At 41.0% G+C, this 23,278-nt stretch overlaps 1 protein-coding gene across 6 annotated transcripts in view; it reads right to left on the reverse strand.

Moving 5' to 3' along the window:
* ABCA8 (ATP binding cassette subfamily A member 8) overlaps positions 1-23,278 on the reverse strand; it is a 91,574-nt gene that overhangs the window by 24,104 nt on the left and 44,192 nt on the right. For all 6 annotated transcript variants that reach the window (XR_013552218.2, XM_060645586.3, XM_060645585.3 and 3 more), the window contains 13 exons: positions 22,923-23,091; positions 20,759-20,817; positions 19,668-19,778; positions 18,443-18,618; positions 17,878-17,997; positions 17,494-17,632; positions 16,592-16,682; positions 13,307-13,446; positions 9,871-9,990; positions 6,155-6,353; positions 5,302-5,468; positions 1,480-1,613; positions 545-682 (listed from right to left, as the gene is read on the reverse strand). Coding sequence is in view for 5 of the 6 variants with exons in the window: in XM_060645586.3 (XP_060501569.3) it covers positions 545-682; positions 1,480-1,613; positions 5,302-5,468; positions 6,155-6,353; positions 9,871-9,990; positions 13,307-13,446; positions 16,592-16,682; positions 17,494-17,632; positions 17,878-17,997; positions 18,443-18,618; positions 19,668-19,778; positions 20,759-20,817; positions 22,923-23,091 (1,763 nt within the window). In the remaining variant the exon portion in view is untranslated. The remainder of the gene's footprint in view (positions 1-544; positions 683-1,479; positions 1,614-5,301; positions 5,469-6,154; positions 6,354-9,870; positions 9,991-13,306; positions 13,447-16,591; positions 16,683-17,493; positions 17,633-17,877; positions 17,998-18,442; positions 18,619-19,667; positions 19,779-20,758; positions 20,818-22,922; positions 23,092-23,278) is intronic.

Genomic DNA, 23,278 nt, shown 5'->3' on the forward strand with positions numbered 1-23,278 from the left:
TCCCTTTGAAAAAGAGTTCTGTTTTGCATTTAAAAAATTAAAGCTCTGGGCACCTGGGTGGCTCAGTCCCTTAAGCATCCGACGTCGGATCAGGTCATGATTTTGCAGTTCATGAGTTCGAGCCCCGTGTTGGGCTCTGAGCTGTCAGAGCCTGGGTCCTGTTTCAGATTCTGTGTCTCCCTCTCTCTCTGCACCTCCCCATGCTCATTCTCTGTCTCTGTCTGTCTCTCAAAAATAAATAAAACATTAAAAAAGTTAAAAAAAAAAAAAGCTCCAGGGGCCCCTGGGTGGCTCAGTTGGTGCGACTCTTATCTTGGGGTTGCGAATTTGAGCCCCTGCTGGGTATAGAGATTACTGAAAACACTGAAGCTCTAAAAAGTGTACTGATTTCTTAAAACCAGAGAGCTAGCATGAACCAAGTCGTGACTTATTATGCAGCCATTTACTCAATAAGAACGAGATTGCAGCACTTAAAAGAGTGACCTGGGACATTCTTGGTGCAGGAGAGACCAGATTCCTGATGGAAGAGAGTCAGTATACTTACGCTTGAAAATGTACTTCTATCAGTTTGGATGTGTGCTGATGGCTTAACCATTCCAAGCAGTGCATTGCTAATAATATCCATGAGAACTGGGAAGCAATTTAGTCTTTTGGTATTGCATACTAATGAAAATCTGTAACACTAAAATATAAAAAGCAAAATTATAAATTCTCAAAGGTCTTTTTTTTTTTTTTTTTTTTTTTTTTTTTTTTTTTTTGCTAAAGAGGTCAAAATTCAATATCTAAAATTTAAAAAATCCTGTTTTTAAAATGGTGCCAAATAGGGGCGCCTGGGTGGCTCGGTCGGTGAAGCATCCGACTTCAGCTCAGGTCATGATCTTGCGGTTTGTGAGTTCGAGCCCCACGTCGGGCTCTGTGCTGACAGCTCAGAGCCTGGAGCCTGTTTCAGATTCTGTGTCTCCCTCTCTCTCTGCCCCTCCCTCACTTGTGCTCTATCTCTCTCTATCAAAAATAAATAAATGTAAAAAAAAATTTTTTTTTTAAATGGTGTCAAATAAAGCAAAACACAAACACTGTGTAAGTAAAACAGAGCAAGCATATAGACTGAATCTAATTTTCAGGACACCAGACATCTGGGTGAAGGCTAGCATCAAGTATTATTGTTTAAGAATAAAACAGAAGTTTCAGAAAATATGTATTCTAAAATCCTTGAGAGGAAATCTGAGTTCTTTGGACTTAAATATGCACTTGACAGGGGGTATTATATAGTGTTTATTTTGCTAATACACACAGCTTGTGTTGGTAGACAATGATTAAAATATGAATTATTCATCATGTTAATGACTACAATTCACTGAGTAATAAATGCAAGCATTCTTTGTTTTTCATTTCACATCCTGAAATGGAAAGCTGAGTACATCGATATCGTATTGGTTTTCCACATCTTGGGGAAAAATTATGAAACAGAGACCAACATACCTTTTCATTACCAGACACTATGATGGCTCCATTATAAGATGGGTCATCTACGGCATTTTTAGTTCCAAATGCATCCACTTCCAAAGCTATGTTTTGATGCTCCACAGAATGTATAAAGTCATCAATGCTTGCCCCTGCGTTGCAGTTAAATATATTAGGTGTGTCATAAAACTAAGAAAATCAATGTCAAGTTGTACAATAAAATTTTAATTAATGTCATTATGTGATCCTTACTGCCATATGGACTGTCAGGATAGCTTTCCACGTAAGAACATACTTGTTACTGTGAATGAAAAATCTATTCACTTGTGATGGAGTTTAGTTCATAATATATTTATTCGCTTCTGATTACTGCTAACGTGAAAGGTGAAAGTCTTTTTTTGAGCACCATATGGCATTTGGAATGATGTTTTTATCTAGAATATTGCAATCAGTGGCCATAAACATTAAGGGTTTAATGACACGGGTAATCGCTACTAATCAACTACGGAAATCGCTAAATCTCACTTCACTACTGCTAGATTATTAATTGACTTTCAAAATGTGTCTCGATAACAGCTGTTTGAATGAGGGTAGGAGGAGCTTCATGGACCTTCTCCCAGAAAAGCAACCATAACTTGTAAAAATTACTAAAAATCCAACAAGTTAAAAATCTCTTGATTGTCTTAATGGCACACAGAAAGTGCAAAAAAAAATTAAGAAAATCTAGTAAGTTTGGGTAAGAACACTAAAAAACTGGCATTTGAGCTAAAAATCCATACCGTTAGTCCCTATCCTCAATTAGCTTGATAGAAGCTTCACTCTGGATATAGCCAAGAACTCAAGAATCCTTCATCAAGCCACGTCTAGGCCTACAGTATCTTCTTGGGAAGAACTGGGATAAGGATGATTTGGCCTTATTTTTGGCCTCACGTGCCTATGATAGAGCTTTCATCTCATAAGTAGGGAGTGGATGGACCAGGACTCCAGTCCTCTCACTACCTGGGGGGATGGAGTTTATGCAACATGGGACTGAAAGGAATAAGAAAGGTTGGTGGCCACTCAGTCCCCTGAAGAGAACTGAATAGCCATTGAAGTTGTGTCCCTTCCTCACACCATACACAAAAATTACTCAAACTGGATCACAGACCTACATGGAAGAACTAAGAGTTCTTACTCTACTAAGAGTAAAAACACCTTAGAAGAAAATATAGAAGTAAATCCTTGTGATCTTGGGTTACGTAAAGCTTACCTAGATATGAGACCAAAAGCACAAGCCAGGGAAAAAAATAAGTTGGACCTTGTAAGAATTAAAACATTATAGAGTGTCTGGGTGGCTCAGTTGGTTGAGCATCCAACTCTTGATTTCGGCTCAGGTCACGATCTCAATGGTTGGTGAGTTCAAGGCCCACAACGGGCTCTACGCTGACAGTGCAAAGTCTGCTTGGGATTCTCTCTCTCCCTCTCTCTGCCCCTCTGCCACTCACACTGCCTTTGTCTCAGAAAAGAAAAAAAGAACTTAAAAAAATTAAAACATTATGCTTCAAAGGACACTAATGAGAAAATGAAAAGGCAATCTACAGGACGAAGCAAAATTTTTGCAGAAAACTTGCAACTGACTCTTATTATTCATGGTACATATATTCTATAAAGTCACCACAAACACTGAATTAGTGAATTCTTTATTTTTTAAATTTTTTTAGTGTTTATTCATTTTTGAAAGACAGAGAGAGACAGAGCACAAGCAGAGGTGGGGCAGAGAGAAAGGGGGACACAGAATCTGAAGCAGGCTCCGGGCTCTGAGCTGTCAGCAACAGAGCCCGATGCGGGGCTCAAACTCATGAACCGCGAGATCATGACCTGAGCCGAAGTCGGACACTCAGACGACTGAGCCACCCAGGCGCCCCAAGTGAATTCTTAATTATGGCTTAGGTTCCTGTGAGCCTCTGGTTGCAACAATTTCTTTGACCAATCAAGAGATCGCCATATCTTATATATGTTTTGGTATATATGTTGTTGACTTGTAACAGCAATCTCAAAGCCAACGACACTAATGTATATCTGAACGAAGCTTATTTAACACACATATTTCCTCTGGAAGGTATCTCATGGCCTTCTTGACTCAGGGACACTAGAAAGCACTTGTGCACTCTACTTGGGTGGAAAACGTAGCATTCAATAGACTACAGAAAGGATATTTAGTTACAGTATGAGAGCTGAACAAGGAAACAGAGTATCACCTCAGCTGGAAAGTGTGTATCAGGTGACTCAAACTGTCCACTGATCTGAGCATGTGTGTGAATGATTACAAAAGAACCATGAGTATTGGTTTTGGGGTCACAAATAAGTTTTACTGACTAGAGAAGTCTGCAAGTACATAACCTGTGAATGATGAGGATCTATTGCATGCGACATGGGACTTGTATCTAGAATATATAAAGAACACTTGGGATTCAATAAGAAGGACATATGATTCATTGTTTAAATAGGAAGAAAAAAGGCACTTCTGCAAAGACTGATATACAACTGGCCAGTAAGCACATGGGCAGATGCCTAAGGTCAGTAGCTATTAGCAAAATGCAAATCAAACTACAAGATACTACTTGATTCATATGAAGATGAGTATGACAAAAAAAAAAAAGTCAGGAAATAACAAGTTTGGGTGAAAATGTGTAGAAATTGGAACCCTCACAAATTGCTGGCATAAACGTAAATTGGGGCAGCCCGTTCAAAGAACTTAGGCCTTTCCTCAAAAGGTTAAATATAGTCACTATATGACCCAACAATTCCATTTCTGGGTTTTATACCCCAAAGAAGTGAAAAAAATATGTATGTTCATACAAAAACCTGTACATGGACGTTTATAGCAGCATTACTCATAATAACCAATAATTTGGAGAAACTATCCATCATATAATGAAAAATAAAATGTAGCATATTCACACAATGGAATTCTTCCACAATTAAAAAAATACTGAAACATGCTACAACATAGACAAACCTGGAAAACATCACACTAAGTGAACGAAGTCGGTCATAAAAGATCATCTGTTGTGTAATTCTACTTATATTAAATGTCCAGGGTAACACAGATCTGTAGAAACAGAAATTTTGTGGTTTCTCAGAGCTGGGGAAGAGTAAATGGCAATGAGTACTCATGAGCATGGGATTTCTTTTTGAGATAAAAATATTCTTTAAAAAATTTTTTTAAAAAAAGTTTTGAGATAAAAAGATTCCAAAAAAAATGAGTTGTACTGAGAGTTACACAATTCTGTGAAATACACTGAAAACCACTGGACTGTATCCTTGGAATAAATGGAATAGCACATGAATTCTAGCTCCAGCTGTTACAAATGTGTCTTTTTTAATGTTTATTTCTTTATTCTGAGAGAGAAAGATAAAGGTTGAGCAGGGGAGGGGCAGAGAGAGAGAGAGAGAGAGAGAGAGAGAGAGAGAGAGAGAGAAACAGAGAATCCCAAGCAGGCTCCGCGCTGTCAGCACAGAACCCAACACGGGGCTTGAACTCATGAACTGTGAGATCATGACCTGAGCTGAAATCAAGAGTTGGATGCTTTACTGACTGAGCCATCCAGGCGCCCCACAAACGTGTTTTTTTTTTGATACAAATGCTTTCATTTTGCCCACAGCCACCAGAAAGTTTATGTCTCCTTGGCAAGTCCTTTCCTAGTCCCCTTTACCTTCCTGGACTTGCATTCACCCTCCTCAAGCCTCATAAACAGTTTTATACGGAGGAAGTCAAAAGTTTCTTTTTCTCTCTTACATGCTTTATGTTTCTCTTAACCTTGAATGCACTTGGGAATGGAGTATTCGCCACATTATTACCTGTTTTGTTGATGATCAGTAATCCCGTGAGAGGATCACGTGGCTGTTGTCCAGGAGCCAGGAAGTACAAACGAGGAGAAAGTTCCCAAGCGTAGCTCTGTTGATACACTTTCATGGTGATGATCTCTGTGAGAAGAGGGCAAACTCCAAATCCGAGAATCAAGAGCCTACCCAGGAGAAAAGTGCCAGTGTGAATGCACAGTCATTTCTTAACCTTTAAAGCTGCCTGAGCAGATTAGAACGTGATACCATCAAGAATTTATGGAAATTCAACACAGAGCTCTTGGACTCTTTTCTTGAGTATTTTGCCCTTTGCCTACCCCTAAAATTACATTTTTTTAACGTTTTTTTATTTATTTTTGAGACAGAGAGAGACAGAGCATGAATGGGGGAGGGGCAGAGAGAGAGGGAGACACAGAATCGGAAGCAGGCTCCAGGCTCTGAGCCATCAGGCCAGAGCCCGATGCGGGGCTCGAACTCACGGACCGCGAGGTCGTGACCCGAGCTGAAGCCGGCCGCTCAACCGACTGAGCCACCCAGGCGCCCCTAAAATTACATTTTTTAAAAGGTTTATTCATTTTTCAGAGACGGAGAGAGACAAAGCGTGAGTGGGGGAGGGGCAGAGCGAGAGGGAGACCCAGAATCCAAAGCAGGCTCCAGGCTCTGAGGCTCGAACCCACAAACCGTGAGATGGTGACCTGAGCCAAAGTCGGACCCTTAACCGACTGAGCCACCCAGGCGCCCCCCCCAACCTTCTTTTTATTTTTTGATGGTCTTCTCTCGTTTTTACATCTTAGATTTGTTTTCTTAATGTATCGACTGAAAAAACCCCCCGTGGCACTCTGACACTCACAGTGATAAAAGAGCTTTCCTTTCATGCTTTAATTTCAAGAAGCGAACCCTTGCGATCGCACAGATTTGCTGTCTCCAAAGAGCCATTCCGCCTATGGTCTGGCTTATCTCATTAAGCGAACTGAGAACTTGCTCTGTCTCAACAAGCCTCTCTGTGTCTCCAGCTCCTTCTGACGGGGCTCCTCCCCACGTGGCAATATCTGCAAAATACGAAAAAATGCTATTCATAAAACTGGGCTCCAGCTGGACGTTATGGAGCCTACTGCATGTAGGAGCTTGTGTCGTCCACACTGCTAGAGTCTTCTGCGTAACTGTGGGCATTGTGTGGTGCTCTGGCAGCCGCCATGAGTGAGAAACATGAATGGAAGTTTGATGCCTTGAACAAAAGGAGTAGAAAGGAGATCTTCGATCATTTGGCTACAGACAACACGTTCGAGAGGTCAGGGCAAACACGCGAGATCGTAGTGTGCCTAGAGGTGTCACTTGCAAGGGAAAAATAACCTCAGGTGTTCGCCTAGAGAAACAACCTACGAATTGACATGCTACAAACGGGATCAACCGTTAATTGTTGGCACTGGTGGGATTTCAAATCTGTTCACACCACTGGAGGCTGCACTCTTGTATATGCCCAACAGTCTTTGGAGACTCAGGATGCTGTCCATTGTATGGTGTTAAAACAAGCCTGATATCAAACCTCAGAAAGCACACGCCCATAAATGTTCAACCACAGACACAAAAACACACCATTCCAGTTACTATTGAAGAAGATGTAAAGATCTTATGGGTAGGGGTCAACAGTATATTAAAAGAATAATTCAGGGATCTCCTGCTTCCAAGAGACTGTCACCTCTCTTACCGAGAGAATATACCAGTTATTTTTAACCCATCAGATACGAGCATAAAGAAAGTAAAAAAAAAAAAAAATTTTTTTTTTTTCCATAAAGGGAAGACTCATTCCGAGGGAGATGATACCCATGGCTCCTTTCATCCTAGAGGCATGGGAAAAGGAAAGAACCACTTTAGATATGAATAAGGAGAGGGCATTGAACAAACTCTTATGGTCACGTATGGGCTGGTAGGACAGACTAGAGTCACGTGGTATTCACGTCCCCAAATGAATTTACATCATTTACCAACCCTTTCCCATGAGAACTTCACCAAATACATGGGAACAGCACACCAAAGGCTGGAGATGGGAAGGAAAAGCTGAGAAAGATCCACGCTAAAGTGCAGAGACTCTTTACTTGTGGAAGACATCGTCAAGGTACATGGGGCCTTCCTCTGTGAAGGAAATCCACCAGGGGCTGGCTACAGGACACATGAGCAGAAAGAGATATACTGAGGCAGAATGGATCTTGGCTGGGTACAATACACTGGCATGCTGACATCTGGGTGTAGGGTGGAAAGGTGGAGCGATCTCCCAAGGCGTGGTAAGCCATGGTCAAGGATGGAGAGTCAGGTTGACTCCCCAGTAGCAGAAAAGCCGAAACCCCCCCAAAACAAGTAAACAAAAAGTGACAGCAAGCTGAAAATCAGGTAGATATCATTTCTTGTTGAGAAATTTGCATAACAGAGGGAGCTCTAGAATTTTGCCTGTGCTGGAATATGATCTATGTGTCAACAGCAATAACATCTAGGAAATCCACAAATGTTCGTACATCGAACGACGCATTTATAAATCACCAAGTACAGGAAAACCTTGGACTGCAAGTAACTTGTTTAGTGAGACAAGCAAACGTTTCCAATAAATTTTAACTTGATACATGAGTGGTGCCTTGCAGTACGAATAGAATGTGGTGCCAAGCATCACATGATCACAACTGAGCCAATGGTTCCTGAAATTCGCTTTGATAGATGAGTGCTTTGGATTACAAGTACGTTTCCGAAACAAATTATGCTCACAAAGCAAAGCTTTACTGTATTTCAATAATGTCTCATCAAATAGGGGATATAATTAGTGATGTAAAAATTATTTAAGATAACCAAATAGAGATTTGAGCTGAAAAGTGCATGAACCGATTTTAAAAGTTCACTGAAGGGGCGCCTGGGTGGCTCGGTCGGTTAAGCGTCCGACTTCGGCTCGGGTCATGATCTCACGGTCCGTGAGTTCAAGCCCCGCGTCGGGCTCTGTGCTGACAGCTCGGAGCCTGGAGCCTGTTTCGGATTCTGTGTCTCCCTCTCTCTCTGCCCCTCCCCTGTTCATGCTCTGTCTCTCTCTGTCTCAAAAATAAATAAACGTTAAAAAAAAAAAATTTAAAAGTTCACTGAAGGGGCCCCTGGGTGGCTCAGTCGGTTAAGCGTCCGACTTCAGCTTAGGCCGTGATCTCAGGGTTTGTGAGTTGGAGCCCCATGTCGGGCTCTGTGCTGACAGCTCAGAGCCTGGAGCTTGCTTCGGATTCTGTGTCTCCCTCTCTCTCTCTGACCCTTCCCCGTTCTCTCTCTGTCTCAAAAATAAACAAATATTAAAAAAAAAAAAAAGTTCACTGAAAAAAATAAAAGCTCCACAGATTTCTTTCGGCGGAAGAAAGAAATCAGTGAACATGACTCAAAAGAAGTGAGATAATTTAGTTTAAAGAACAGAAAGAAAACATAATGAAAAAAAAAAAGTCTCAGAGAGATGGGAGACACGATCAAGCATTCTAATATGCACGACCACATATACTGGGTTAATGGGAGTTCCAGACGCAGAGTTTAGAGAAAAAGGGTCAGAAATTATAGTTGAAAAAATAATGGCTAACAACTTCCCACATTTTATGAAAAACATTCACTACACATATAAGAAACTCACTAAACTCCCAGTGGGATAAATGTGAGATCGACACCTAAAGACATCACAGTCAAGGTGTCAAAGCCAAGGACAAAAAAAAAAAAAAAAAAAAAAAAAAAAAGGATCTTGAAAGCAGCAGGGGGAAAAAACACGTTATCGCCCACAAGATATTCTCTGTAAAATCTAAAGCTGGCTTCTCATCAGAAACCAGGGAGGCCATATTCAGAATGCTTGAAGAGAGGGATTTCAACTAAATACATTTAAAATAAATTTAATAAATTTAAAATAAATAAAATAAACGTGCTGACAGCTCAGAGGCTGGAGCCTGCTTCGGATTCTGTGTCTCCCTCTCTCTGCTCCTCCCCTGCTGATGCTGTGTCTCTCTTTCTCTCTCAAAAATAAATAAACATTGGGGCACCTGGGTGGCTCAGTCAGTTAAGGGTCCGACTTCAGCTCAGGGTATGATTTCGCGGTTTGTGAGTTCGAGCCCCGCATCAGGCTCTGTGCTGACAGCTCGGAGCCTGGAGCCTGTTTCGGATTCTGTGTCTCCCTCTCTCTCTGCCCTTCCCCCACTCACGCTCTATCTCTCTCTGTCTCTCAGAAATAAATAAATGTAAAAAAAAAAAAAAATTAAAAAAAACATTAAAAACAAAGTTTTAAAAAATAATACATGTTTTGTCTGAAATTGCTCTTGGGAAATGGGATGAAGGCAGCAGTGAGCCTTGGATAGAAGAAAATGGGCCAGCTTTAATAATAAGGCAATATTGGCAGGACAGGTATAATGTGACAGGAATGCAGTCTGGCTCCATGTATCCTTGTCTAGGAAAGGACCTGATCATCACGGAACCCCACATTTTGTAATCACATCTATGTAACAGTGTTTTACGGAAATATATACTGCACTAGGTGCTGTGAATACCTTGACATGATCAGTCACGCATTTTATTTACCTGATTCATCAACAGCTGATTTTCCTTCTAGTTTCAGGAACACTTCGTTCAAGGTTGTCATGGAAACACCGTAATTCTCGATTCCAAGGCCAGGACACCTATCCAGATCCTCGTAAAGCGCTAAAGAACACGTACAGTAGCAAATCCAAACTATGAAAATCACAAGTGAAGACAACTTTTCATGCGACAAAGCACAAAGGTATGAAATAAAAGTATACATTTTAAAAGCTAACATTTCATAGTACGTACTTACTCTTCAAATACTGTATTTTAAAATTTATATTGTGACAGCTCATATATTAACCTCCTTTGATCAAATAATAATTTATAGTCATTTATATTTATGTTAAAATTTCATTTTAGGGGTGCCCGGGTTGGTCAGTTGAGCATCCGACTTTGGCTCAGGTCGTGATCTTGTGGTTTTTGAGTTCGAGTCCCGGCGTCAGGGTCTGTGCTGAGAGCTCAGAGCCTGGATGGAGCCTGCTTCAGATCCTGTGTCTCCCTCTCTCTCTGCCCCTCTGCTGTTCATGCTCTGTCTCTCTTTCTCTCTCTCTCTCAAAACTAAATAAACATTAAAAAATTTAAAAAAAAATTTTTAGGTTTGTTTTTAACTTAATTATGGTAACTTTTAACATTTAATGAACAGGGGACCTTTGGGTTTTTTCAACTCTAATTAACTGAAGACTCTTTTCAGGGCCATTTGTGCTTTAGCCAACAAAACGGAGAGAACTAATTTTTTGAGGATTGATACGATGGTACAGAACCTTCTTCAGTTCCAAAAAACTATATTAAAGGAAGGACACGAATAATAAATCTTTTATTTTTTAAAAATTTTTTCTATTTCTGCTTTTGACTGTGGAAGAAACAATTCACAAGATGTCATCAAGAACGCAGAATGGACTCAGGGCATCTTGTCGTAGTGGGAAACTGGAGGTTGGTGCCTCCTCCCGCGATGCTCTGTCCCTGTACCCTTTAGTTCGTTGACCAAAGCCACTTTTGCATCGGCCACTGTTCTTAACATAATGAACACTGTCTCTGCCTGTCTGGATCTGAATAATAGCAGCTAATTAAATGAAGCCTGAATTGAAACCTAATTTTAAATCCTAGCAGGATTATAGAAGTCCTGAGCCTTCCACCTATAGTTTCTCCCTGGGCAAAAGCAGAAGTTAAAAGCGTTCTGTCTTGGGGCACCTGGGTGGCTCAGTCGGTTAAGCGGCCGACTTCGGCTCAGGTCACGATCTCACGGTCCGTGGGTTCGAGCCCCGCGTCGGGCTCTGTGCTGACAGCTCGGAGCCTGGAGCCTGTTTCAGATTCTGTGTCTCTCTCTCTCTGACCCTCCCCGGTTCATGCTCCATCTCTCTCTGTCTCAAAAATAAATAAATGTTAAAAAAAATTAAAAAAAAAAAAAAAAGCTTTCTGTCTTGATCAGAGTCCTATGTATGGAAAGGCAGGAAAGAGGTGAGATTCAAACTGCTAATGAGTGGTTTGTGTCATTCTTCACTTTCCCTAAAATTGGACAAACCTCCTCCAAATTGTAACGACTGTGAAAACACATTAATCAGGATTTGATTAACATCTCGCCCCATGGCTCTAAGGAACGCCTGTGCTGTCGCCATAAAATGAATATGTGACTGACTTTGTGGGGTTAATCTATGTGTCTGTTAACCACACGTATGGCCCAGTTAATTTCTTCCACCATCCAGTGTGGCCCTCCTAGAGGGCCTCTCTACCAGGGAGCAGGTTTTCTGAATGACATACATAATAAGTGCACTTTTTCTTTCTCTTTTAATTCAACTTGTTATGTTGAGCTCATTTTAGATTCCCAAGCAGTTGTAAAAAAAAAAAATAATACAGAGAGATCTGTACCCTTCACTCCGTTTCCACCGACGGTAATATCTTAAAAAGCCACAGTACAATGATCACAACCACCCTAGTGAAAATACAATCAAGATACAGCACATTTCCAGGGTGCCTGGGGGCTCCGTTGGTTAAGTGTCCGACTCTCGGTTTTGGCTCAGGTCACGATCTCACGGTTCGCGGGTTTGAGCCGCACGTCAGGCCCTGTCTGCACGGACGGTGCAGAGCCTGCTTGGGATTCTCTCTCTCTCTGCCCCTCCCCTGCTCGTGCTCGATATCTCTCCCTCTCAAAATAAATAAATAGACATTTAAGAAAAAGATACAGAATATTCCCATCCCCACAAAGATCATGCTACCCATTTACAGCTGCAACCATCTCTCCTGATTCCTTCTTTTCCCAACCCTATGGCAACTATTAATCCCTTCTCCATTTTTTTTTTAATTTTTTTTTTTAACGTTTATTTATTTTTCAGACAGAGAGAGACACAGCATGAACGGGGGAGGGTCAGAGAGAGGGAGACACAGAATCTGAAACAGGCTCCAGGCTCTGAGCCGTCAGCACAGAGCCCGACGCGGGGCTCGAACTCACGGACTGCGAGATCATGACCTGAGCCGAGGTCGGCTGCTTAACCGACTGAGCCACCCGGGCGCTCCTAAGGTAGAAGATTTAGATAAAGGTTCACGTTTATGCCTGTGGGTCCACTTGCTCCATTTGTTGAAAAGGTTAACTTTCCTCCATTGAATTGCTTTCCCACTTCTGTCGAAAATTGGCCTGGCGTATCTCTGTGGGTCTGTTTCTGGATTCTCTATTCCGTTCTGTCTACGTGTCTATCACTGTGCCAATATCACACAAACCTGATTATTATAGTTTACGTGGTGCCATTACTCACTCTCTGGCTCAGCACAGACAAAAACCACAGCTGCCTGCTTCAAAAGAGTTGATGGCAGCCCTCCGAATCTCTGACCAGGCTGATCGCCGGTGTCCCCTTTCCTGCAGAAAGCCAGCCTGTGAAGCCTGGGAGAGGTGCCCGCTTTACGTAATGTGCAGACATCAACACAGGGTGTGAAGGAAGAGGAGACATCAGTGGGAGATGCTCCCAACAAAGAAACAAGAGAAACTTCCAGAAACAGACCTTCGTAAATGAAGCTTTATGATTTACCCGACAAAGAATTCAAAATGGTGGTCCTAAAGTAAACTTTTATGTATTGGCATAAAAACCCCAAAGATATCACAAAAATCCTGTCGAGAACGAAAAGGACCAATCACGGGGCTGTTTAACGTAATGGCTAAGCCAGACGTTTTCAACCACTTGTGTTCATTCAGTTACGAACACTAGAAGATTCTGCTATGCACCACAGAGGGAATGAATGACTTAAAGAGTTCCCTAAAATGCCCAGACATTACAGTGCAACTACTGAAATATAATATTTCCTACAATTGATAAAAACATCCAACCACTGTCTTATTTGCATCATGTTTCAAATGCCTGAACACATTGTAAGCTCTCAATACATGCTGTAAGAATTATCACTATGATTATAAATTTTATTTACACATTTCATTTCACAGTGTGCTTACCTGGAAATTTACTTGTTCTTTCCAAGGGCAATGTGTAGACAAGTTTTCCTTCACTTTCTGCTGATAATTTGGCATCGGGGATGTGCTGTTTAACCAGCGATGTTATTTTTTCCTGAACGCACATTTCATTCAACTGCAAACTGGTGTTTGAAAAATAAAAAAGAAAGATATATGTTATTTGACACAGTCTTCAATAGCATGAAGACAATGACTTCTATTTCATGTTTGAAATAAAGGGGAAAAAATCTCAGATCGTATAAATGTAATAGGAGAAGGCAGAGGGAGCTAATCAGAACCACTGGTCAGGTTATTTAGAGATGATGCCCAGAGCAAGTTAATATTGACTCAAGTCCTTAAAAGGAGAACAGTGGCACAGTAGAGACAGCAGGGACACAGCAGGACTACACAAAGTGGAAAATGGTGAAGATTTTTCAAAGGGAGTTTAATTTGGCTGAATAGGATTACTGTATTGGGAAAACAGAAGGGGATTTTGATAGGCAGGGACAAAACAGTTTCCGTTATTCAACTGGCTCTTCCATACAGATTTATTAAGTTCTTAGTATGTGACAAAAACTTCCCTAAATGCTGAGGGTACAGCGGTGAATAAAAGTGCTGCCCTGTTCTTACGGAGTTTACTGTCTGGTGGGGAGACAGGGAGAAAACAAGTAAACAGACAGAAAAATAAATGATTAGTAGTAAATGCAATAGGAGTAAATGCTCTGAAGGAAATGGGGTATAGACAGAAATGAATTGTGGATGAATGTGGATGTGAGTCGTTGAGATCACTAATTTTTGCTCTCTTTGCAGTGCTAACCCCAGAACTTTGACCAAGAACACAGAATCATAGAGAAGAACAGTCTATCCATTAAAAAATACCATGGGTATTTCCGTAACGTAGAAAAACAAACAAAAACGTATGAATCCAGGCTTTAAAGTATACAATAGACAAATACCAGTAGTGACTTGGCTTCTAAACTCGGTTTTGCTGTTTGAAGTGTGCTGCTTGCCCTATCTGGACAGTCTGCTCATTAGCAAAATGGAATAACGATTCCTGACGTTTAAGGCTGTCTGAAGAACTGGGTAATAGTGATGTCTGTACTTAGTAAGTCCTTTAAACAAGGCTTCTTTAGGGGCACCTTGGTGGCTCAGTCGGTCGAGCATCCAACTCTCGATTTCGGCTCAGGTCACGGTCTCACGGTTTGTGGGTTTGAGCCCCGCACCAAGTTCTGCGCTGACGGCACGGAGCCTGCTTGGGCTTCTGTTTCTCCTCTCTGCCCCTCACCTGCCTGTATTCTCTCTATCTCAACATAAACAAATAAACTTTCTTTTTAAAAAAATGGCTATTTTATTTGATCAAATGCTTACATCGAAACTACGCTTACTGGTGCGTATTAAGAACAAATGAGAATCCCTTTCATTTTTAGCGGCAGTGAAACTCACTGAGAGAATGAAGCAAAAAAAAAAAAAAAAAAAAACAACACTAAATAACACCCCCCAAATCGTAACTCTTCTCCATGGTGCTGCTGCCCCCTGAAATAAAAACAATTTAATAGATACTTCTTGGTTACTTACAACAACTTGTGCTGGGCACCAGAGAGGACTGAGGGAGCAGAAAATGTACCCTCCTCGGGGAGCCTATAGCTCAGAAATGGAGGGCAGTAGGCTCGTTTCTGAAAACGGAATACGTGGTAAATGTTTTAGGCTTTGCGGCCAGTGGGTCTCTACTGCAAATCTTCAACATTGCTGCTGCAACGTGGAAGCAGGCCACGGGCGATACCTAAATACCTGGGTATGCAGGGATCCTGACCATCGTTTTTTACTTAGAGAACACGTTCTCTTTCGATGCTCTGTACCAGGCGCGACGTCATTCGCTCTTCTCTAACCTTTACTTGCAACTGGGAATTGTTATGCCCACTTTGTCAGCGAGGAAACCGAGTTGCAGAGAGCTTAATTCATTTCCAAGAAGCAACTCAAACAATGTGCCTGGGGAAATGAAACACCGGGACGATACACGGAGCTGGAAGATTAGCAAAAGCTACACGAGACAGCATTCAAATAACTCCATAGGACGAAAACAGGAGGGAATCGACCCAAGAAAACTGCCAGCCTCTGGAAATAAGCTCGGACAAGGGGAAATGTAGGTCACGACAGGCGTGTGCAATGAACAATGTGTATTTTTTTCTTTTTTTCTTGAGAGACAGGGAGAGAACAGGAGTGGGGGAGGGGCAGAGGGAGGCAGAGAGAAAATCTTAAGCAGGCTCCATCCAACCTCAGTGCCGTGCCGGACATGGGGCTCGATCCCATGACCGTGAGATCAGTCTGAGCCAAAATAAAGAGTCAGACGCTCAACCAACTGAGCCACCCAGGCGCCCCGCATATTTAATTTTTAACTAAAGGCGAGTAATATGGAAGTCACAATAGGGTGGGCCACACCAGTTTCATATGACAACAAAATTTGGATTATGATAGATAAAATGGAGCCATTAATTTTTTTTGTTTCTTGTGTCATATATATATATATATGTAAATATATATATATATATATATATATTTATATATATATTTAAGTTACAGATGCCATATGTTAGAGCTATACTTTTGACAAACTGACCAATTCATGAATAAATAAACATCAATTTAAAATACAGATCTGGATATTAGCCTTCAAAGTTAAAAATATCCAGATTCAATTCCTGGCTCTCTCGGGGCACTCTATGTTCATCTATAGAATAAAAATAGCAATAGTTTCTATCTCAAAAGTCTCAAGATTTAAATAAAATGATGGTACGCATCTTCTCTCTGAATGACTCCATCAACCCCAGTTGATTGAAAATAATGATAAAAATAAAATGAAGAGGACGGAGAGAAGAGCAAGCACATGAATAGCACCACTGAGAGATCAAGTAGAAGCAAGGAGCCTACTCAAGAAACGATGTTAACACGTGGGTGAGGGGGGAGAAGGGTGGATAATACCACGTGTCAGCCATGAAAGTTCCCTCAATCCAAACCTTCCTTAACAGCGTGCTGTGGATGGATTTTCTATCACATTTATCTCGGCTTTTTTGTTACCTTGTATTTTCAGTCTCTAAAATCTACCCGTCAACCTCTCTCCTATATACAGACCAATTCCATATATGTGTGTAAATATCTCCACATATGCACATGCAAATATCGGTGTGGGACAGATCAAGAGTTTCACCTGTGCTGTAATGTATTCATTCCATCAAACATCGTGCTTACATCATGTGCCTTTCTCAGTTTCCCAGCCTCCTCATGTGGCTCTACCTTAAGTGATATCCAATGCCCCATTTCTTCTTGAGGAACAGAGAAGAGCCTGCACACTTCAGCTTCCCGCTGGAGAGAAACACTTTCCGATCTGAAAAGGAAGAAGCAAAGAAGAAAGTTTCGTAAGAAGTCGTCCCCTCTTTCCCAAGAGGTAACCACGATTCTACTCTAATTTAGGAGCTTCCACATTTTCTTTATTGTGTGTGTTTGAAGTTTATTTGTTTATTTGTTTGTTGGTTTGTTGGTTTAGAGAGCATGGGAGTGACAGCAAGAGAGGGAGAGAATCCCAAGCAGGTTCCACGCTGTTAGAGCAGAGCCTGAAGCAGGGTTTGACCTCATGAACCGTGAGATCATGACCTGCGCTGAAATCAAGAGTCGGATGCTTAACGGACTGAGCCACCCAGGCACCCCTGCATTTTCAAATACAGCGCTTCATAAAAACTCATTGAAACAGGCACACTTTAATCTTACTTGTAGACTTTAGCTTATTGTTTTGCCATCTAACCACTCCGGGAGGTTATGTGAATACGTCTTCTAGTATAGACTGTTGTGGCACTATCTATTTTAATGGACCAAACCATTATTCGAATATGTCAAGTCAGTGTACCTTAACTTTGAGTAAAAGGATTAATGTATTAGAATACAGACTCTCTCTTCACAATAATTGAGTTTCCTGGCAGATTATGCCCTTGTAACATCAAATGATAGAAAATTCTAGGAGACACATGGAAAAGGTTGGGAGTGAGACTCATCGGGCCCAGTTCATATCATTACCAGCTGTTTGGATTGCTAGGTACAACTAGATGACCAGATTATAAAATACAGCTGCTCAGGATACAAATCCATATTTCCCAAGTCTCATAAAGACCTCATGATGACACTTAAAGGAAATCGGCAGTTACCAGCCAGGATGTCAGCCTCATCCATGAACTGGGTACTAAAGAGGACCACACGGTCTGCTTTCCACTCCTTCAGGAGGTTCCACACAAGGTGCCTTGAAAAGGGATCCAGTCCCGCAGTTGGTTCGTCCAATAGGAAAACCTACCGAGGAGGGATGTATATAAAGTGTGTTTCCAGTAAAGCACAGTTCTTCCAGAAAACACGCAGAAACGACATTACTTACATATTTAAAAGGATACAGTAGTTAAGATTTTGTTCTTATATTTCATGTTCTATCATCAATCCCTTGGCACAGATGTCCTTTGCAAATAAAAGGTTTGGACCACTACCAAAGTTTCATTTTTGAAATTTTGAATTCATCTCCAAATTTAGTCTGACTTACTTACCTGAGGATCTCCTAAAATGGCAATCGCAAAGCTGAGTTTTCTTTTCTGTCCGCCACTTAAGTTTTGAGCAAGGACGTTCTGGATGTTTTTCATCTCCAACTCCAGCAAAACTCTTTGTATCTAACCGAATAAGAAGCTTTATGTCACAAATCAAGATTTTGTTTCTTTTCTTGTTAAATTTGAAAACGCAAGGCTGTAAGGTGTAATGGCTCAAAGCATGGAACCTGAGGCAGGCTGCCTGGATTTGAATACAACTCCACTTTAACTAGCTGCATAATCTTGATCCTGAACCTCAGTTTCCACGTGTATAAAATGGGGATGGTAACAGTACTTATTTCTTAGAGTGGTTGTGAGGAATCGGCCAATTATTCTCTTTGAAGTTAAGGATACTGCTTGGCACACTGTAAGTTACACATAAATGTTAGATGTTATCTAAGTTCGATTTCGTCGAACACTTATACGTGATTTGCGCCAATATGATTTAATGAAAGCATAAAGAACTCAGTACAAATAGAGTTCACAATCTCTTTTTGACCCATACATTAATTCTAACATGTTTCTGTACCTCTTTGTCCAGTTCATGCGGCCGAATTCCTTTTATTTTAGCAAACAGCCTGAGATTTTCTTTCACGGTGAGGAAATCAAAGTGCACGTTGGATTGCGGACAAATCCCAGTGAGCTTGCTGATATTATCGAGGTCAGCCATTTCTGAAAGCTTATTATTATAAATGGTGACTGAACCTATAATAAAGGTTAAGAGTTAATATCAGAGGAATGCTTGAATTGAGATCTTTCTAGACAGACTCTTAATTACAGAGAACAAACTGATGGTTAACAGAGGGGAGGTGGGGGGGAATGGGTGAAACAGGTGATGGGGATTCAGGGGTGCAGCTGCCGTGAGGAGTACTGGGTGTTGTATGAAGTGTCGAATCACTATATTGTATACCTGAAACTCACTTTACACTGTATGTGAACTAACTGGAAATGAAACAAAAACTTAAGAAAAGAAAGATCTATCTAGATGAAAAATCACTATATATTTATCAATTACATTTTAGATACACGATTTTCTCTCCAAGGTTTATATAACGTAGGCATTATGAACTTCTGTTTTGGTCGTGTGGTATACTGGAAGAAAACAGAAAGTCCCATCTGCAGCTTTATCATCAAGATGTTATCTATTTTTTCACCCTTCACATTTAGGCTTGGCGATATAATAAACGATCTTAGGAAATGTGATCCAGGCAGAGGCTGTGAATTTGCCTCCACCCTGGGATGTATTTGCCCTCTCTTGGCTTCTGGGCTCATGGACCCCTGGCTGAAGAATCCTGACCAGACTCTTGGAAGATGAAAGTCCGTGTAAACAGAGAAGAGCAGCATTCTTAACTGAAGCCCCACATACGTGAGTGAGGCTATGCCAAAACATCCGGCACCAGACAACTCAGTCCAGGCGGAAACACGAGCCAGTCAACCCACCGAATCGTGAGAAATGATAAAACATCTTTATATTAAGCCATTCATTTTGAGGATGCTTGTTATGCAGCAAAAGCTAACAGGTACAAGTTCGAATGCCAAAGGGTAACTTACGATCAAGAAACTGATTCTCACGAAAGACTCAAATTTCATATATGTATCAATCCAGTATCGCATACCTCTGTAGACTAACACTATGAACTAACTTCCATTTGTCCACAGTTATTTGTGTTTGTGATTAACAATCAGAAGGACTTCATAGTAAGAGCTGATATCTATATATATACGTCAACCTGACTTTGGGAAAAACCTCTTACCTTTGGTGGGAACTGATAGCCCACTAAGAATGTTTAACAGTGTTGATTTCCCGGCTCCACTGTGACCAAGTATTGCAGTGATCTGGCCTTCATATATGTCTAATACCAGACCTAGATAGAAAAAAAGAAAGGGAAAAAGAATGGGAGAAAGGAAGGAAGGGAAAAAAGTAGGGCGACAGGAAGGAAAATAAAATTACAAACAAAACTATATTATGGAACTAATGGACTGCCTTTTTATTTCCTTGAATGGCCATGTTTTCTAAATATGAATGCTCTGGGTTGTTACATTCAAAATAAAAATAATAAAAGACGCATTTGGAAGTTTATAGGTCTACCCTGTTCTGAAATTTTGAAATTACTTGGTTTCACAGCAGGAAACATGTCTCATACTCCTAGGTTTATTGACATTGCCTGGCATAAAGTAGGTGGATGTGAATATTTATGGACTAAACAACAGGTTAATCATTCAGTCGATCACTATGTGACTAATGTTCCTTTGAGATACATTGCTTTTTTGTTTGCACAGCAGAAGAATATATAATCCCTGCAACAGCTTTGGAATTACATTAGAAACGTTTGGATTTGTAGGAAAAAAAACCCCCAGGATTTCCTTAGAGTACCTCAGTATTACACAATACATCTTTCAAGTACATATATTCTAATGTATCATCAATCTTTTTTCTAACTTTTATGCAAAGTAATGTGTTAGAAGGGAAATTTTATCGTGTGGCTCAAATGACTCATTACTTTTTTTTTTTTTTACATTTTATTTATTTTTGAGACAGAGAGAGACAGAGCGCGAGTGAGGGAGGGGCAGAGAGAGGGAGACACAGAATCCGAAGCAGGCTCCAGGCTCTGAGCTGTCAGCACAGAGCCCGACGCAGGGCTCGAACCCATGAACCATGAGATCGTGACCTGAGCCGAAGTCAGTTGCTTAACCGACTGAGCCACCCCGGGCACCCCTCAAATGACTCATTTCAAATCTGAAATGCCACCAGTGATTGCCCACCACCACCACCACAACCAACAAAACTGAATTAAAAGGAGGAAATCAGTATCAACATTAGAACGAAGCGTTCTTCTTTTCTTACCCTTCAAAGCCTCTATTTTACCCGACTTTCCTTTATATTCTTTGGTAACATTTCTGATTCTGGAAAAACAAAAAAGAAAAGAAAAGATATTTCAAGGTGTGACAATTTTCTTCAGCTTGTCATTCTTGGTTTGGTTGCCGGGACTGGATGAATCTTATCTTCAGGGTACAGGAAGGTATGAGATTTCACCCTCATAAAGTCATGCTTGTGTGAGAGAGAATCGGCTAGAATACTGCTTCCCAGTCCCGGCTGCACATGAGCCTCACCTGAGCAGTTTTATACATTTACCTATGCTTGGATCCCATTACCAGTCCTTCTGATTTCAAAGATCACGGTATGGCCTGACATTAGTACTGAAAACAGGGATCATCTCCAAACTGCAAAGCCAAGGAAGTTAGACTGACAGGTAACATGGGCATCTGATACTGAAAGGTTCATTATGCAATACTGGCACAGGTTATAGGTATCTTTGGTTATCTGAGGTCAAGGTCTCCAGGAGTAGGTTAAGAGGCACAAGGGTGGAGGAAGGAAGACAGGCAAAGATTGTAACAGTGATGGCATGGGCTTTACAGTCTCACACAGAATTTAGTAGCTGTTGCCTTAGTCAACGTACTTGTTCCAGGTAAGTTTCAGCTTTTGCAACCTCAAACTTTTGAGTGTTTTAGGGTTGTGGTGGAGGCTGAGTAACATAGTTCATCTTGCATGCATTGTGCTTGATTCATGGTAAACGGTCAATAAAGCATAAAATGATATCGGTTAGATTATGTTGATTATGATAATAGGAAGGAATAGAATCAACATATTCTGGGTGCTATTACAGATCTGGAACGCTAGGCACTTTATCTGTTTTATTCTAGTGGGTAGTAAATATATAATCCATCAACTCAATGAAATTTATGTTTCTTATTGTATCATCTACGATTCTTCAAGTGACTCGGGTTCCATTCATATTGAATTGTTTGATTAGCTTCTTCATGTCTATTTTCACCCCATTTACTATCACTCCACAGCACTTGTAGTTGGGTGAGATGCCAAAGAGATAGAAGAAATACAAAAAGAAATTGAATAAAGATTAAACAAATAGAAAACAGATTAAATTAAGCAGATTAAATAAAGCCATTGCTCTGCTCCCTCCCAGCCGCTCTGCTGGAAGTTCAACCCAGCTTAAACCATAGGACAGATGTAAGGATAGAAGATAAAAATGGAACAGGCTGAAATAAAAACTGGAACAGGTTCTAGAAGCTCTGTAGGCTGAGGTCATCTGAGACCATTCACGAAGGACTAACAGGTGGGGGGTCACTGACGGACGAGTAAGATATGAACAGTCAGGGATCTGGAGGACTTTCTTCCTATTTTCTTATTTGGAAAGAAAAGTTGCTAGCACCAAGCAAAACACACATTGGGAATGAAGACGTGTAGGATGCTCTAAGGCACATCTTCCTCAATTCTCCTTGGGTCTATCTCCAGATCCTTTCTCCCTACCTCTCCCCTACTCTTCCATTCTCTTTGAAAAGGCCATACGTAGAAGAGGAAAGAAGTTTAAACAAGAAAAAAGAACAGAGAAAAACATAAGGAGTATAAAAAATGAGGTAGGGCAAAGTGTGAATAAATGAGACTGGGCAAAGAAATGAGAGAGGCTACAGATGGAGGGGAGAAACAACAGATAAAAGATGGAGAACACAGGCAGGGTTTTCGTTGAATTATCTTTGTTGGTGCAATCTAAATTCGAATTTATTAATTTTTTAAGTTTACTTATTTTTTGAGAGAGAGAGAGAGAGAGTGTGCATGCACACTAGCAAGAGTATAGGGGGGGCAGAGAGAGATAGGGAGCGAGAGAATCCCAAGCAGATTCCACGCTCAGCACGGAGCCCAACGCGAGGCTCGAACTGAGGGACCGTGAGATCATGACCTGGGCCGAAATCAAGAGTCGGACGCTTAACCAACTGAGCCACCCAGGCGCCCCCTAAGTTAGTATTTGATGTAAAAGCCAACGACATAAGATAAAAAGGGTTAAAGGAATTTTTCTTTAAACGTGAACTGGGAAATGACGAAGGTAGCGTGGAGGTTAGGTCGGAGCCGTCTAGAGGGCACAAAAGAGAACTGTGCTTGCTTCAGGTGCTGTTAGTGTCTTCGTCTTGGCCCTGTTCATTTGCATCCTTGTTACCTGATGGCTTCTTTGCCATGGAATTCTGGAGACACTGGCTCGAAAGAGTCATTAGATGAAGGATCAGAACGTATTTCATCTTCAAGGGCCACACAATCAGCTTTTGGTTGCCGTGACCAGAAGGAAGACTTCAGGAAAAACAAGGGGGGATATTGATGTCCATATTTATCTACATGGCCAGGAGACAATTAAATATTGGGTCAGTCATCAGTTTAAGGGAAAGAGTCACCCTAATAAAGCAGAGCAATAGGACCCCTTTGCCCATAAACCTGAACGTGTCATCAACACAGGTAATGAACATATTTTCCTTGACATGTGTAGTTTCATCAGGAGAAGAAAATCACAAAGATGTCTCT

Source organism: Panthera onca, chromosome E1 (assembly GCF_046562875.1).
Source record: "Panthera onca isolate mPanOnc1 chromosome E1, mPanOnc1 haplotype 2, whole genome shotgun sequence".
Lineage (NCBI taxonomy): Eukaryota > Metazoa > Chordata > Mammalia > Carnivora > Felidae > Panthera > Panthera onca.